This window comes from Balaenoptera physalus (genome assembly GCF_965194825.1).
Source record: "Balaenoptera physalus genome assembly, chromosome: 3".
NCBI lineage: Eukaryota > Metazoa > Chordata > Mammalia > Artiodactyla > Balaenopteridae > Balaenoptera > Balaenoptera physalus.
The window spans coordinates 65,401,249-65,416,843 of NC_138890.1; the positions used below are offsets into that span (position 1 = coordinate 65,401,249).

General features: G+C 55.1%; 1 protein-coding gene across 12 annotated transcripts in view; it reads right to left on the minus strand.

Moving 5' to 3' along the window:
* The window catches only part of JADE2 (jade family PHD finger 2), a 47,692-nt gene that overhangs the window by 2,811 nt on the left and 29,286 nt on the right, over nucleotides 1-15,595 (minus strand). For 10 of the 12 annotated variants that reach the window (XM_082454736.1, XM_082454733.1, XM_082454731.1 and 7 more), the window contains 4 exons: nucleotides 14,439-14,606; nucleotides 12,817-12,933; nucleotides 11,099-11,563; nucleotides 2,236-2,353 (listed from right to left, as the gene is read on the minus strand). In XM_082454736.1, coding sequence (XP_082310862.1) covers nucleotides 2,236-2,353; nucleotides 11,099-11,563; nucleotides 12,817-12,933; nucleotides 14,439-14,606 — 868 coding nt within the window. The remainder of the gene's footprint in view (nucleotides 1-2,235; nucleotides 2,354-11,098; nucleotides 11,564-12,816; nucleotides 12,934-14,438; nucleotides 14,607-15,595) is intronic. The other 2 variants (XM_082454738.1, XM_082454730.1) reach the window with 2 other exon arrangements.

The window sequence follows — 15,595 nt, forward strand, 5'->3', positions numbered from 1 at the left end:
TGGGTTCCCCTCCTGACACAGTGGTCAGCCCCCTTGAGCAAGTCCCCTGCCTTGCTCTCCTGGTCTGCTTTGATGGGAGACTCAGGGTACACACCTGGCCCTCATATCCTCTTAGTCCACGACCACATGGGTCTGGGGAGCCGTAGAACACAATGGAGCAGGGGAGGGACACGTTGTGGTGGGGAGCTGCCAGGAATCTTCTCCCAGCTTTTCAGCCAGAGGCTGTAGGGCTTCCTGAGTAAGCGTTTAAGAGAAGGTTGAGGAGTGTGGCCCCAACTCTGGGAATCTTCCCAGCTCTGCTGTTAATTCCCTGTGTAACCTCAGGCCAGGCCTCAGTCTTCTCATCTATCACATGGGACCAGTGCCTAGATACTTCAGAGAGAGGCTTCTCAAATCCCCCACTGCACTCACCATGGTCTGAGCTCCTTCCAAGGGCACAAGACCTTGCACATATGACCCTGGCAACCCCTCGGCCTCACTTCAGACATTTCCCTTCTGCCCTAGTTGCAGATATGCCAGTTTCCTTCCAGTTTCTCTAACAAGACAGCTCTGGCCTCCAGGTCTCCAAATATGCAGTTTCCTTGCCTTGTCCTTCACCTGGTTCAGCTCACAGCTTAAATACACCGCCCCTGGGAAACCTTCTCTAGCCCTCTGGCCAGACAGGCCTCAGCAATATGCCTCTAGCCCATGTCTCACCCCACGGGTCAAGCGTCACAACACTGAGGGCATCAGCTTCAAGCAGAGGCAAATCGGTCTTCTCTCCAAATGCCCTGCCCTGACCAAAAGGTGGCCTGTTGCTGCCACTCAGGTCTAGGAGCTGCGAATGTCTCCAGACTCAATGCGGGGATGCCGACCCTCCAAGCTCCTGACCATGGTTCTGGAATCCTGTGCCTGTGAGCACTGCACACCTTACCACTCTCCGCTGCCTTCCTGCAGTTGAATGTGTGGCCATAGTGAGTCCTAAGAAGGCTGAGATGTTCCGGCAACACCACCACCAGGAAGCCATCCCTGATACCTCTGTCCCTTCACTGGCACCAATGGCAGCCCCTTGGACACCACTTTCCTTTGTCTTTCCAGATGGTGAGCTCCACGAGGACAGGAAGCCTGTCCATTCAGTCCATGGCAGAGTGCTCGCAGTGCCCGGCACAGAGCCCGGCATCCTGTCTACACTCAATCAGTGCTTGCCGAAGGAACCGACAGATGACAGGGAGCCTGGAAAGGTCGGGCAGCCAGGAAGCTGCCATAGTCCTTGAGGTACACGGTCAGCCCTGACCTCTACATGGCTGTGACCCACCGTGACCCAGCACCTGTCCTGGGAAATGCTGGCCAGAGTGGGTGGTGATTCCAAAGCGCAGTCGAGGCAGCTCAGCTCTTGGGCAGGGGTGGGGCAGTAGCAGGTTCTCAGTCATTGGCTTTGGTGGTGGCCCGGCAGCTCTCCTCCCTCTACTCCAGGCCCAGCCTGATCCATAGGCTGAGCTGGCAGTGGCAGCCCCTGGCTTAAAAATCTCTCCATCCAGCTATTTCTGCTGCATACAATTCAACATTAGAGTACCATTTTCTGGGCTATGCACTGCCTTCCTTAACATGTAAACAGTCCAGGAAGGGCCCTGTTGTCCGGCAATATCCACAACTAATAAGTAAGAACACTGTCAGAGCTTCTTTGACCTTTGATTTCCAGATCTGTTAAATGCATGTGATGGCAAAAGCATAAGACAGAGGGAAAAAACTGTTGCCACAGGGCCTGAATCCTGTCAGACAGGGTCCGGGAGAACAAATACACAGGTCCGCTTCCACCTCTGGGGCAGCTGCCTTCTTCAGAAGCGAAATGCAGGCGCACAGGGGTTCAGGGAAGCTCGCCAGCTTGGGCCCTTCCTGCCCCAGCACCAGCACAGAGCCACTGGGACTTCTGGTTTGTACCTGTTCACGTGCAATTTCCTCCTGAACCACTATGGCCCAGCACTGCCTGAGCGTCCTGTGAACCAGAAACCTCCCCGAGGGCAGGCCCGATGCCCACATTGCATCTTTGGCTCCTTGCCTGCCAACACACATCTAGGACCCCGGCAGGCCCCCGCCTGGGCCTACTAACTGGATACAGAGGGTAGGGGTGGGGGCCAGTGGCCCCTGACCCTGTACACATGCCACAACAGGCCCCGAAGATGCACATCCTCCCTGGGACCCAGCCCCTTGAGGGTGTGCACAGGAGGGGTGGCAGCGGCGGGCAGGGGGGGCGCCTACCTCGACACAGATCCTGTTCAATAAGTTTCATCTGCAGGTGGAATATCTGCTCCTGGAGTTTGCAGATGGCGTGTTTCGTTCTCTCGCGCCTTGTCACCATGTAGCACAGATTTCTAACCTGAGGAAACACAAGAGAGGTTTTCCACCTTACTCACAAGCAACCACCCTGACCTCCCAGCTCTGAGGGGCCACCGCTGCCTGACCTGCCCAGGACATCTGGGAATCAATACCCAGGCCCTGAATGCATCCTCAGCCCTGAGCTGCAATACTCTGATCCAAAACACGGGGCCAAGGCTGTGTTTTGGATCAGAGCCAGCAGGGAGAGCATCTGCGGAGCTCGGGCTGTCGACTCTGCCTTCCTCTTCTCGGCCTAAACTTCCGGGCTGAGTCATGCCAGCGCCCAAGGCCCTTCCAACGTGGCCGCCCTGCCCTGTATACACAGTGCCCCAAGGCTTGTCGGGGCCTCGAGAGGTCACCAAGTTCACCCCTTGGCTCCTGTCCAAGGCTTCTTTCCATTGAAGAAACTTCAGCCACAAGCACCCGGGCAAAAACCACCTCCTATCCTGAGACACGAATGACCGGCACATAAGTAGAGAGAGCTCCAGCAGAACAGCTCTGAACGGACAGGCTGTCCCTGATGCACTGGGGTCCAGCCTGCAGCTGACCCGTGTCCACTTGCTGCACTGGCCCTGAGCCAGGCCCACAGCTGCTCTGGTCAAGGGCCCAAGTGCACTCGGCCATATTTGCTCGGCTAGAGACAGAACTCCTTAGGGGGAAGGGCAGGGCCTCTCTGACTCCCTTAGGCCAGCTAGGAGGAGCCCCTTAGGGCCTGGGAGACCAGCTTGCTTAGCCCATGGGACAGGGCCCACCCTGTAGCTGGTCTGGAAGCACCTGAAGGATGGGCCACGTTGCTCCCTGTCCACCCGGCACCTCCCTCTGCCCAGTGTGCCATCCCCCTCCGGCTGCTCCCAGGGTGCATCACACCTCCGGGAACAAGACCAGGCCTCCTCCCCATCAGGACACTGCCTTGCTCTGGCACTGTCTTCAGCTTGGTCACAGTCTCCAGCAGCAACAGGGACAGCTGGCCAGAAAGTGCGGAACTGGAATCCTGGGTCCCACCAGATTCTACCTCCAGCTGGGTTCCGTCTTCAAGGCTGAGTTCAGTGTTCATATCCTTAAACTGCCTGGGCATGACTTGAGAGTTCCAGAGCCCCTGCCTGTCGTCGTGACCATCACTTCTACTGCCCTGGGGTAGCCGTTATCAGACCTCTCTGCTGGCGTGGGCCCCCTCCTCTCCTTCCTGAGCCTAGTGGTGAAGGAGACCCCGGAACACCTGAACCAGGCTAGCAGGCCTCTGGAGAACAGGTTCTGCACAGACTCTCAGCAGCAGTCCGCACCCCAGCCGAGACTGTGAACACCAGGCTCTCCTGTGGCCAGCACCTCCCCAAGGGGCAGCCACCTGGCCCAGCCTGCCCTTGCTCCAGCTCACTGGCACCGTCTGACTTCCTCGGAGATCCTGGACTCCTCCCACATGTCCCTAAGCACAGGCTTGTGTTGGGCCCTGGGCTCAGCTGCGAGCAGTGCCACCAGGGCCCCTTTCTTCTGAGAGCTTGCTGCCCAGCAGAGCAGAGAGATGCTGACCAAGTACTGACCCAGGCAGCCCTGACCCAGACTTGGGGGTGGGGAGAAGGTTCCCTGGAGAAAGGGGCAGATAGGCCAGGTGGGAGGTGATCACAGAGAAGCACAGGCTGAAGACAAGAACCCAGAGTAAGGCCAGGTAGGGGAGAGGAGAGCAAGGCCTTGTGGCTAGAGTGTCAGGCTCTGAGGCCTGACTGAGCCAGGTCAGCGGGAACTGTGGAGGGATTTTGGTGGTGGTGGGGACAGGGAGCAGGGATGTGTAAGTTCTGAGACCCAGGAGTCATCCTTAAGGACCCAGCTCCCCCTCATCTGCTCCCACAGCTGATCCATCAGTATGTCCCATCAGTCCTTCCTGGTGAACTTTTTTTTTTTGGCCGCCCTGCACAGCTTGCGGGATCTTAGTTCCCTGACCAGGGATCGAAGCCGGGCCCATGGCAGTGAAAGCGCGGAGTCCTAACCACTGGACTGGAATACCACAGGGAATTCCCGTTCCTGGTGAACTTGACTCCCTCCCATCCCAACAGCTCCCTCCACCTCCTGGACACCCCCATCATCTTCACCTGGATGGCCAGCTGTTTTCACCTCTCTGCTATCCTGGAGCAATATTCTTGAAATACAAATGTAAATCTTAAAATGTAAATCCTCCTTCCCTTGAAACCTCCAATAGATTCTGCATTGGGTTGAATGGTGCCCTTTCCCAAAATTTATGTCCACCTGGAACCTTGGATGTAATTAGTTAAGATGAGGTCACATTGGATATGAGTGAGCCCTAAATGCAATGACTAATGTCCTTATAAAAGGCCATGTGAAGACATACTGAGAGAATGCCATGTGATGACAGAGACTGGAGTCATGGGTCTACAAGTCACAGAACGCCAAAGGTTGCCAGCAACCACCAGAAGCTAGGAGAGAGGTATGGAGGGTTTCAGCCTCAGAGCCTCTAGGAGGAATCAACCCTGCCAACACCTTGATCTAAAATTTCTGGCCTCTAGAACTGTGAGAAAACAAATTTATGTTGTTTAAAGCCACGGAGTTTGTAGTACTTTGTCGCAGTAGCCCTAGGAAACAGATATAGCTTTCTTCCTGTCACACTTAAAAAAACCAGAGCCACAGCTCAGAGCCTTGCCCAATTTGACCTCCCACTGTCATCTCACAGTCTATGTCCCACGGTTCTCCAAGCTCCAGCCGCACTGCCCTCCAGTCCCCTTCTTTCTGTGTCCAGCCCACTTCTGCCTTGGGGCCTTGATATACATTCAACTCTTGGCCCCAAATGCTCTTCAACCCTCTCTTCCCAAGGCTAGACCTCATCCTTCAGGTCTTGGCTCAAATATCACCTCCAGAGGGCATTCCTGTCCACCACATCTAAGCAGCCCAACCTTATTCTCCTCATACCCTGGTCTCTTTCCTCCTGGCAATCATGCGGCCAAGGGCGCATGGGGACAGTAGGGATGAAGAGAGGTGGATGGATTCGTGGCTACTTTGGAGGCCTAAGAACAAACTAGTCAATATATCCAGCCTAAAAACAGATCAGCCAAGGTCTACGTCCTATTAAAATACAGATGTAGTTTCTTTCTTTCTTTTAATCTTTTCGAAACACTAGAGCAAGGTTTCTCAAGGCAGGCTCAAATGAATTACTGGTCAAGATTACCCCCAAACCCCTGGGGTGGCTGGTTAAAAATACAGATTTGCAGGCTTGGGGGAATATCAAACTCTCTGGAGGCGGGGGCCCTCAAGTATACATCTTACATAGCACCATGGAACCTGAGAACTACTGTCCTAGGCCGAGGGCCTCCAAAGTGAGCTCCATGGGCTGTTGATTTTGACAGCTCATCACAGTATAGGAAGAAAATATTAGAACTTCTAGTGTTGGGGGGTTTTTTGGTCCTATTAGAAATTCTGATTAGGTTTGCTTTTATAATATACCATGGAAGATATAAATGAGATATTAAAAATACAATATATTGGAGGTAAATGCTCAATTTTCTTTCCATGATAAGGGTACCTACATTACACAATCACTAATGTCTGGAGATTCCTGCTATGGAAGATTCTGTGAGAATCCCAATGGTGCCCACATTCTTTGGTTGGTACTTTGGTCACACTGTGACCCCTTATTCCCACTTCACCCTGGAATCATCAATTACTTCTCTAATTTCTCCCAAGATTCTTGGTAATATAGCTACATGTTACTGAATGTTGTAAAATTCCTCTTCCTTGATGGCTTTTGGGGAAAACTATAGATACCACCTTAGAAGCCCACCCAGGCTATCGGACTCCTTACATTGTTTTTTTCTTATTATAAAGGCAAAACGTTCTCTTTTAAAAAAAAAAAAAATCAAAGAGTACAAAAAAGAATCAAGTGGAAAAGTCCCCCTGAACTACAGCAGGGATCAGTAATAAAAGCAGGTTTTACTTTTTGATAAAATTGTTTTGATAACAGCCAAGTTTTGCAAAGAGAACCTGGATGTGGGCTGAGGCGAGGAGAGGGGCAGGGAGGACTCCCAGCCAGTTATCTTGAGCTAGAATGGACCAGTGTAGGGGGCATTTATGGAGCCTGGGGAGGTTGTGGTGGGGACAGGGCATACTGGGCACGAGATGCTGGAGCTGGGGAGGGAGGTGTGGGCTGGAGCCAGCCTCCTGATGGGGAGTAAAGCTGTGGAGCAGATGCGCAATGAGAGGTCAGACCTAGTGTGGTGAATGACCACTGGGACCAAGGAGGATTCAGAGAGGGAGCAGAACTGGGGTATCGGGGGGAATCTGGTCAGAGCATCCACAGGAAAAGTGTTTCAAGACCAAGGGCATGCTTGACTGTGGCAACCACTGCTGAGAAGGCTGGGGGATGAGGATGGAGAAGCGGGAGATGGAGGCTGTAGGTGGCCCTGGTGGAAGGTTCTGGAATATGGTGGTGGCAGGAATCTAGGCGGAGTGAGAAGCAAAGAAGTAAAGAACAGTGAGGGATGACAGAAAAGGAGAGAGTAACGAGGGTGAGAAACCCATGACTAGAGGGACATGGGGAGGGAGGACTTGTTTTTGAAGATGGGAGAAGGTAAAATGAATTCGGACAGTGGAGGAATCCTGGAGACGGAGAAGGGGTGAAGACAAGATAGATACTCCTGTGCTGCAGGGTGTGGGCTGGAAAGAGATCCCTGGGGGGGCGGGGAGGGGAGGACATGGGAGAAAAGGGCAGAGAACGGGTACAGAGGGCACCACCGGGCAAGGAGTTGGAGGGTTCTGGTCTGAGGAACAGGAGGTGAGGTCTGCTAAGAGACGGGACAGCCCTGAGGGAGGGGGGCAGGGGTGGAGACAGGTGGTAATGGGGGGGCCCAGAATGCTGCTGGCTAGTGTCCCAACAAGGCTGGCTGGCAGGCACCCTGGGGGGCTCACCTGCTCACTGCTATAGGATCGCTCCTGGTGGGCTGAGTGCCTCCTACTGGGTGAGGCTCTGCCCGGGGTGTGGCCTTTGCACAGGTGCAAGGGACTGGCAGTGAGCTAATGCCACATGGGGTGGGAGTGAAGAAAGCAGGGGACAGTGAAGGAGGAACTGAGCAGGGAGAATGGGAGGCTGTGGTGAAGAAGGGGGATTGGGGATTTGGGGCTACTGACCCGAAGCAGTTGGAGGGGGTGACAGGGTTTGAGTGGGTAGAGGGGCTAATGGGTTGGAAAAAATCCTAGAGTTGGGAGCCATGGGGTTGACGAGCTGGAGGCTGGAGGCCACGGCTGCCCGGGACAAGATAGGCTTTGATGGGAGGTCAAGGAGACACAACCCAGGAACTGAGGACAGAGTAAACGGGGTGTGACAACTGCCGAGAAAACAGGTGGCGAGTGTGGGGGAGGGCAGAACCTTCCTCTCCTGGAGAGAGCTATGGGGAATGAGGCTGTGGGGAGTTCCTACATGTCCATCCCCTGGGGCGTGTGTGTCTGAGAGCTGCCCCTGCCCTGCCCTCTCGGCTCCTCTCAGGCCAGGTAAAACCTTCAATAAACTCCTGGTAACCAGATCCAGAGCCACAGGCAGTGAGGCCCCGCGTAGCCCAAACTACCAGCACGGTTGCTAGGGGACACCAGCCGGTGTTTGTTGGGCTGATCGCTGATCATCAGTGCTGCAATTTTTTTGTCAGCTGTGAATAACTCTGGGAGGCTGCAGTGGCCATGCTTTCCTGTGCTGCCTGCCACAGCTGAGGCCTAAGGCTGAAATTTTAGGAAAGCACATCTTCTAGGCTGACCGTAAAATGGGATTTCATGCTGGTGGTAGCATGACCCCTGCTTCTCTCAGCAAAACTCCTGCCTTGGGAGGCAAATCAATCAGGGAGGATGCATGATTCCTGGGCCCTAGCACTGGGCCTGCCCTTTCAGTCCTCCCTGGAGCCCGCCATCTGAGCAGCCCACCCTTCTAGGAGACAGAACAGCAACAATAACCACCCCTAACAATGGACGGTAGTGTGCTAAGCTCTGTCCCCCATCTTTCCTGGGATCTAAGGTCAGCTAGATCCTTATTCCCATTTTACAGGCAAGGAAACTGAAACTCAGAGAAGTAGAAACTATAACTCAGAAGGCACAGAGCTGGAAGTGCTGGAACTGAATGTAGACCCAGGCTACACACAGCCTCAGTCTCAACCCCTGCCTTGAATCCTCGATGGAGCCAGCCCAAGCTGGCGTGGTGCCCAGTGACAGGCTGGATACTCTTGACTGTTGGCACAGGGTCATGGTCAGAGACTGGGCCTGCTGGCTAGGCCACCAACAGCCATGGTCTTTGCAGAAAGCCTCCCCCATGGCATAGTTCTCGGCCCTGTTCACTCACTCGAGTCACCAACGCATGGCCGTGAAAAGATCTGAGGCTGGACCGGAGGGGGTCAACTGGCGCATGGCTGTCTGACCTCCTCTCCTCAGCCTGCCAGGGCTGTGTACTCCCTGGCCTTGCACTCAGCTGGTGCCCTTCAGCCCAGCCTGGAGGCTGCTGGAGAAGCAGCATTTTGACAGGGCCCTCCTGAGCCCTAAGAAGCTGCACAGACTCCAAGGCTGGCCCTGCCTCCTCTTCCTGGGGAAGAGTGGACCAACTCACACCTTACTTTGGAGGGCTTTGTGCCTCAACCAAAGGCGTCTGTGAGGAACAGACCCAGGAGCCCCAGAGCTACCTCAGTATCCTAGCCCATGACAACCTCAGCCCCTGGCTTCACCTGTACCAGTTGACAATGGGGTCGGAAGGTCGGGGGACTGATAAGGGGGTACTTTTGCCCAGGAAATGTACAGAATAGAGAATAAGCCAACAACTCTCTGACAAACTCCTCCCCTATTCAGGCCCCAATTCAGCTCAACTCTAGAAAACACACATTCCTCCAAGGCTTTCTTCACCTCTCTGAGCCCCACCTTCCCCATCTGCTCCTTAAGGATGGCACTATCTACCTCTCATCTCTTTTTCCACGATGATGGTTCAATAGGTGAGCCCGTCCCCTGACCTCTCCACGCAGCCTAGCCAGGGCCAGACATGTGGGCTGAGCAGCACAGACCAGGGAGGTCAGATGTGCTGAGTCGTTTGGAAACAGGAGGGCTAAAAGCAGGGTGTCTGTACTCAAGACCCTGGGGGTGGAGACTCAAGGGTGGCCTGAGGACAAGTGTGGAAGCAGCTTTGGTCTCGAAGGATTTGTACCTGATGGCCCTGGGAGACAGGAGGCTGGGCTACCCAGGAAGCGGTGACTGCAGTGTAGGTGGCCTTGCTCTCTGTCCTGGCTGGAGCCGTGGACATTTGGTGACCCCCCTGCCCCTCCACCTTCTGACCTGGTGGCAGGCTGGCTGCCAGGCAGTAAGCTCCCTCCCAGGCCAGCAGGGTCATTTCCACGTGACCAGGCCTCAGGGCAGATGCGTGGGGTGCAGGAGGGTGGAGAAGCCGGGTCCAGTTTCAGAGCCTCCACCTCCATGCCCTCCGCCCCGCCCCACCCAGCCCACAGCACAACATCTGCTGAATTGCTCTAACCAGACTCGCCAACTGAGACACGCCTAAGCAAAGCAGCTTGCCTTAAGTCACACAAAGCCCCCTTGATGCTTCCACCCCGGCTGTTTCCCAGCATGGCCTGGGGAGCGGGTGGGCATGTGAGTCTGTGTCCCCCTGACATGACGCCTCATATTCCAAATCCTAGAACTGAATGTCCCCCAGAGGAGAGGCCAGAACAGCACCTGGGGTTCAGAGGACTGGATCAAGGACTTGGAACACCCTGCTTCATCCTTGGGGTGCCCCCAACTTGGGGGGTGGTACTTTATCAGCTGGAGGAGTCAGGGGAGGGGTACCAAAAAAGCCAAGTTCCACAGAAGGCAGGATCCTTTCCCCTTCTTTCTGGGAGGAACAGCAGGCATTAGAGGCTTTGGGGGGCCTCCATGCTCTAGGAAAGCAACTCTCACTGGTCCCAACCTCCACGGCCCAGCCCAAAACCGAGGTGTCTGCACATCTTCCACATCTCACTCAGCCCCCAAAGCGATGTGCCTGGACCAAGGCAAGATCACCTGCCTCCCAGGGCACAGCTGAGGGCTTTTGGCCAACCCACTCACTCCATCTGGGCCCTGTGATTCCACCTCCAGGGTGAGCGTTTGGAACCTGCAGCCACAGCAGGACAGTCCCAGCTTAAAACACTTCTGCAGCTTCCAGACACACTTTGGTCCACCCACCCAGCCCCATCCTTCCACTCCACACAGGCCGCTGCTGGTCTTCAGCCCACCCTCACACCCCGGTGCCTCTGCTCACACTGTTCCCTCTATCCAGCACCCCCAGGAGCTGCACTCACACCTGTCTTCCCTGCTTTGGCCCAGCACGTGCTTATTACACTGATTCAACTCACTTGTGATTCCCAGTTCCTCCCCTGCCTCCGACTCCAAGCAAAGCACGTGTGTTGGGACCAGGCAGGGCCCACAGAGACCACTAGGAGTCAGAAGCTTGGGTCCTTGCCCCAGCCCTGGTGTTTCCCAGACTCACAGTCCTGGCAGGGCCCCCACCCTTCACCAGGCCTGCAAAAGGGCTGGGACAAGAGGGACTCAGAGACCCCAGAGCTGGATCCTCCCCTGTTCTACAAACTCTCAGTTACCCCAACCCTGTCTGAGAGCGGGAGGCCCTCAGCGCCTTGGCCAGAGCTCACAATTTGAATCCTGGTGAACCACGGCTGCTCCAGGGCAGCGAGGGAAGGGTGGAAAGGCCTCCTGGGCTGCCCACCGGGCAGGCGGGTTGGGGGGCGGCAGGGGGACTCACTCTCTCCAGGTCCTGCCGCAGATGCGTGAAGAGCTTCAGGCGGCGGTAGAGGACGTCCTGCTCCTGCTGGGCCAGGTTGTCCACCTCGTCGGTCTTGGGCGTCAGCAGTGGCTGGTTGGCGTTGGCTTTCCTCTTCAGCTTCCAGTACTGGTAGATGAAGTCGACCAGCGCCTCAGCCAGGTCCAGGCGCTCGGCCACCTCGGCCGGCTCCACCAGCTCATAGAAGTCTTCCTCCAGCTGCTGCAGCCGTTGCTTGCGCAGGGTCACCTTCTCCAGGTCCTCGCTGGCTGGGCTGGGCTCCACGGGTTCGGACGTGGTTTCACTCCGTGGGCCCCCATCACTGTGCTCCTGGCAGAACGACTTGAACTTGACCTCGTCGTTGTCTGCTAATATAGTCCTCATTTCCAGGCTGTGGTCAAAGGCGCATGTGACGTGGAATGCCGTGACGCAGGAAGGCATGGAACACTGGAGGGAGAGGAAGGGCAGGGTGAGGTATGAAGGGAGCCCTGGTGGGTGGGAAGAAGAATGTGGGGCATCCCCCAGGGTTACACTGAGAATGCAGGATGCTGGTGAGACTCTAAACAAAATGGCACGGGCTGCCAACATCCTGCAGGTTGTGGAGGGAGTCATGGAAGATGGGAAGGGGGAGCTCTGGGGGAGCTGGACAGCATCATGTACCCTGGGGAAGTCAACAATCAGATGACTGACAACCCCTCTGGGGACAAGCTGCATTTCTGTGTGGACAATGACTTTGGATCTGAGGCATCAAAAGAAAGAGGCTGTTGATGGGTCCCTGCCTCCTCTACTCCTGCAATGTCATCTAGGACGGGGAGTTATGCCCCTCCCTTGTCCTCTGGGAAGAGGGGCTAGAGTTGGGTCCCTTCCTTCTTCTCCTGTCCAGGCAGTTAGGGCCAACTCAGGGCCTGGGTTACCTGGGATGATGGCTGTGGGCAGCTGACAACTGTTTCAGCAATAACCCATCGAAATATTAGTGGCCGTTTACACTGCACTCACAAACTCTGAAAGTATTATAAATGGGTAGAGGCACATCTAGTGTTTACAATGACAACTGTTCCTGAAGAGACAAGGGAGAGAAAGGATGACCCTCCCACTTCCCAACCTACAGGCCAGGAGCATCAGTATCACATGGGAGCTTGCTAGAAATATGCAAATTCTCAGCCCCACCTACAGATCTACAGAATCAGGACCTCTGGCGGGTAGGCCAAGCAATCTGTGTTTTAACAAGTCCTCTGGGTAATACTGATGAGCCCTAGAATTTGGGAACCGTTACTGTCAACAAACTAACACAGCCCCTGCCCTGTGTAGGGAGAGCCTGTTAGCTTAGTTGGAGGAAAAGTTTGATTCTTACCCCTCTCACATGTCAAGTTTGACATCAGAAGAGAGGTCAACGTATTTATTAAGCCCACAGACCCTTGCTCTTGGGGAAAGCCCCCTCAGTACTGTAACGGGGTGGTGAGCCTGGCTCCCCAGGCCTGTGCCCCGTGCCTAGTGGAACTAGGGATGGAGGAGTGCCTGGCAGGTGGGGTGCTGACTCTGGTCCCTGTCCGAGGCACATCAGTGCTTCTGTCTGTAGCACCATGGGGCAGGTGGAGGGTGCTGGCAGTGGCCTGTTTTACAGGGTGTCCCAGACACACTCCTCTGTGTAGCTGGCTCCTACATGGGCTCCCGGGCAGCAGCGGGGTGAAGGGGCTGTGTACCTGGATGCAGGTGCCCGTGCACTCCTTGCAGAGGCTGCAGGACAGAGCCCAGCGGCTGGCTGGGATATGCGAGATCTTGGTGATGGGCTCCATCTTCTCGGGGCACCCGATGCTGACCTGGGGCAGGACACAGGGAGCTGCATCAGGCCTCTCATCCCCAGCCTGCCTCCAGGGATCACCTAAATGGGGGACCCGTCTGCTGAAACCAGGCGGCGAGCAGACACGGCAGTGGGAGAGTCCCAAGTCCTTCCTGACTTCCCAAGTTGACCATGGAGTGAGTGTTAGTGTGTGCTCTATAGCGGCTAGGCTTAAACTGTGACTGGGAGAGTGCGCTTCCGTGTGTGTAACTGACTGAGTGTATGTGTGCCTGTGACTATGTGAGTCTCAAGACAGAGATGCTTCCATGTGCAGATGAATACATGCAAGGTCCCCCTCTCTTCTGTACCTCAGGCCTTTGTTAATAGCATCTTCAGAGTTCTTATTAGAACTTGAATTTATTTTACTTATTTTTCTGGGTGGCGACTATAGGTCCCCACAGTAGGATCTCTTCCTGGGGACCTCCAGGGCTTTCCTGGCCAAGGGGGATGTGCCTTTGTTTAGCCCCTCCTATGGAGACAGGGCTATAATCATGCCCGTCTCCTGGGCACAGCCCACTCCTCAGCCCCAGAGGCAGGGTACATTTGCCTTCCTACTGCCCATGCCTAAGGAGGGAAAAAGGGCCCCTGTCCAGAGATCCTGAACCAAAGAGCCCCCATGGTAGGTCCTTGTTGATCCTCTGTGTCCCTGCTGTGCCCAGACCAGGTATACTCAGAGGTAGTCCCAGACTTCAAGATGCTGATGTGGCAGCAAGTGACTATTGCTGACATAACCACTATGATCACAGAAACCTGTGATGTGGGTCCCAGCAAGGACTTTCAGACTGCGAGCCCAGGAAGGGGAGGGGCCACCTGCTGACAGGGCCACCTGGCTTGCTTCCGGGCACAGGCAGCATTGGAGTGGGGCCTCATTCTGGGTCAGGGCACACAGCAGGGAGAGGGCTGAAACGCCAGTGAATGTCAGCATTTCACATTTCAAATAAGACAGGAGCCCAGGGCCTCTGCTAACTCACTGTGGGCCCAGCCCATCATCCATGGTCCGCCCCCCAGCCTAGACTCAGACCTGGGCCCACCTCCCCCCATTCCAGCCACAGCCCTACTCTCCAATTTTAATCAGGCTCCCCACCTGATTTCCTTTTAGGTCATTTGGCTTATTTTCATTTTAAAAAAAGCACTTGACTTTGGTTGGGACCACCGCCTAGATTTGGGTAGACCCACAACCTGCTTTCCCCTAGAGTCGGCTGCCTGACTTCTGTCCAGCTCTCACACCTACCACCTGGATCCCCCAGTGGCTCATAATCCCATTTTCCCATGGAAACAGCCACCCAAGTTCTGCCTAGGTCCATGGGTGAAGTTCCCTGTGGGCTGCTGCCTGAGCTCTTCCCAGGCTCGACACCTGAGATCCGCCATTTAACGTGGCCCATCACCTTCTTTTCCTAGTGCTCTGCCGTCGGGGTTCTGAGTTCTGTTCAGACCCACTTCCCCATGGCTGTGCCCCAGGGCCGCCCCAGCCCCACATCTGCCCACCTCAGGAATCCACAGAGCGCAGCTGACGTGCACCCACTTGGTCCCACTTCTAGTGGGCTTCAAGGCTCCTCCTCGCTTGGGGCAGAGCAGGCACTTCGGCTGGACACCCAGGGCACACGTCCGGCACAACCAGCTGCCCGTGGGCACCTTGAGGATCCCGTAGCATGCCTGGGGAGAGATCAGGGTGGTCACAGGTCAGAGGCATTGGCCAATCCGCTTCTGGTCAGCATTCGGCTACAAATAGTCCTAGCCCCAGCCCAAGCTAGGAGCTACAGAGTGACACTGCTACTCATCTCTGCCAAAGAGATCTCCTAAGGGACTATAATGCAAGGGCTCCAGGGATTCTCTTTGCGTGGGTTGTGCGCTGAAATTTCACCATCTCACAGTCTTCTGTGAAAGGGCTCAGCTCTGCCCTCTGCTGGGAGGACAGTCACTTCAGCAGAGGTTCCTAATCAGTGATGGATTTCAGGGGCATCCATGAACTCCCTTCAATTGAATACAAATTTGGGTATGTATGCTGCCTGAGGACAAGGCCCAGAGCTTTCATCTTTTTTCACAGGTATCTGTGATTGGGCACCCTTCTGGTAATGCCTAGGGCTTATGGACCTAAGAGCTGCTGGGTATAAGGGACGTAGATGAATGAGGAGGGTGGTGCACTGCCTACCAACCTGCCAGCCAGGTGAAGCCCTTTTAAGCTCCCCGGGTGCTATTCCAGCAGAAGTGGGTAAGGGAGGGCCTCAAAGTCAGGGCCAGAGTGGGTCCACTGGGTTCCAGTCAGGTCTTCTACATCTTCTACAAACAAGGCCCAGAGATGCCCCAGACCTAGAGCCTTGGGGCCCAAGATCAAGAGGGGAGCCTAGTCAGGCGGCACCTGGTTTATAATACCAATAATGTTAACAAACACGAACAACTCTTACCATACCGTTCTAACCAAATGACTCATAGCAAAGAACTTAATCCTCACAACAACTTACTTTTATTTACACTTGAGGAAACAGAGGCTCAGAGAGATTAAGAAACTTACCCAAAATCAAATAGCTTGCAAAGGGCAGAGCCATGGTCTGAAACCAGGTGGCCTGGCTCCAGGCTCTGCTCTCAGTCACTACACCGTGCTGCCTCGTTGTAAGTTCAGGATGGTGAGGAGCAGAGGAGGAGGG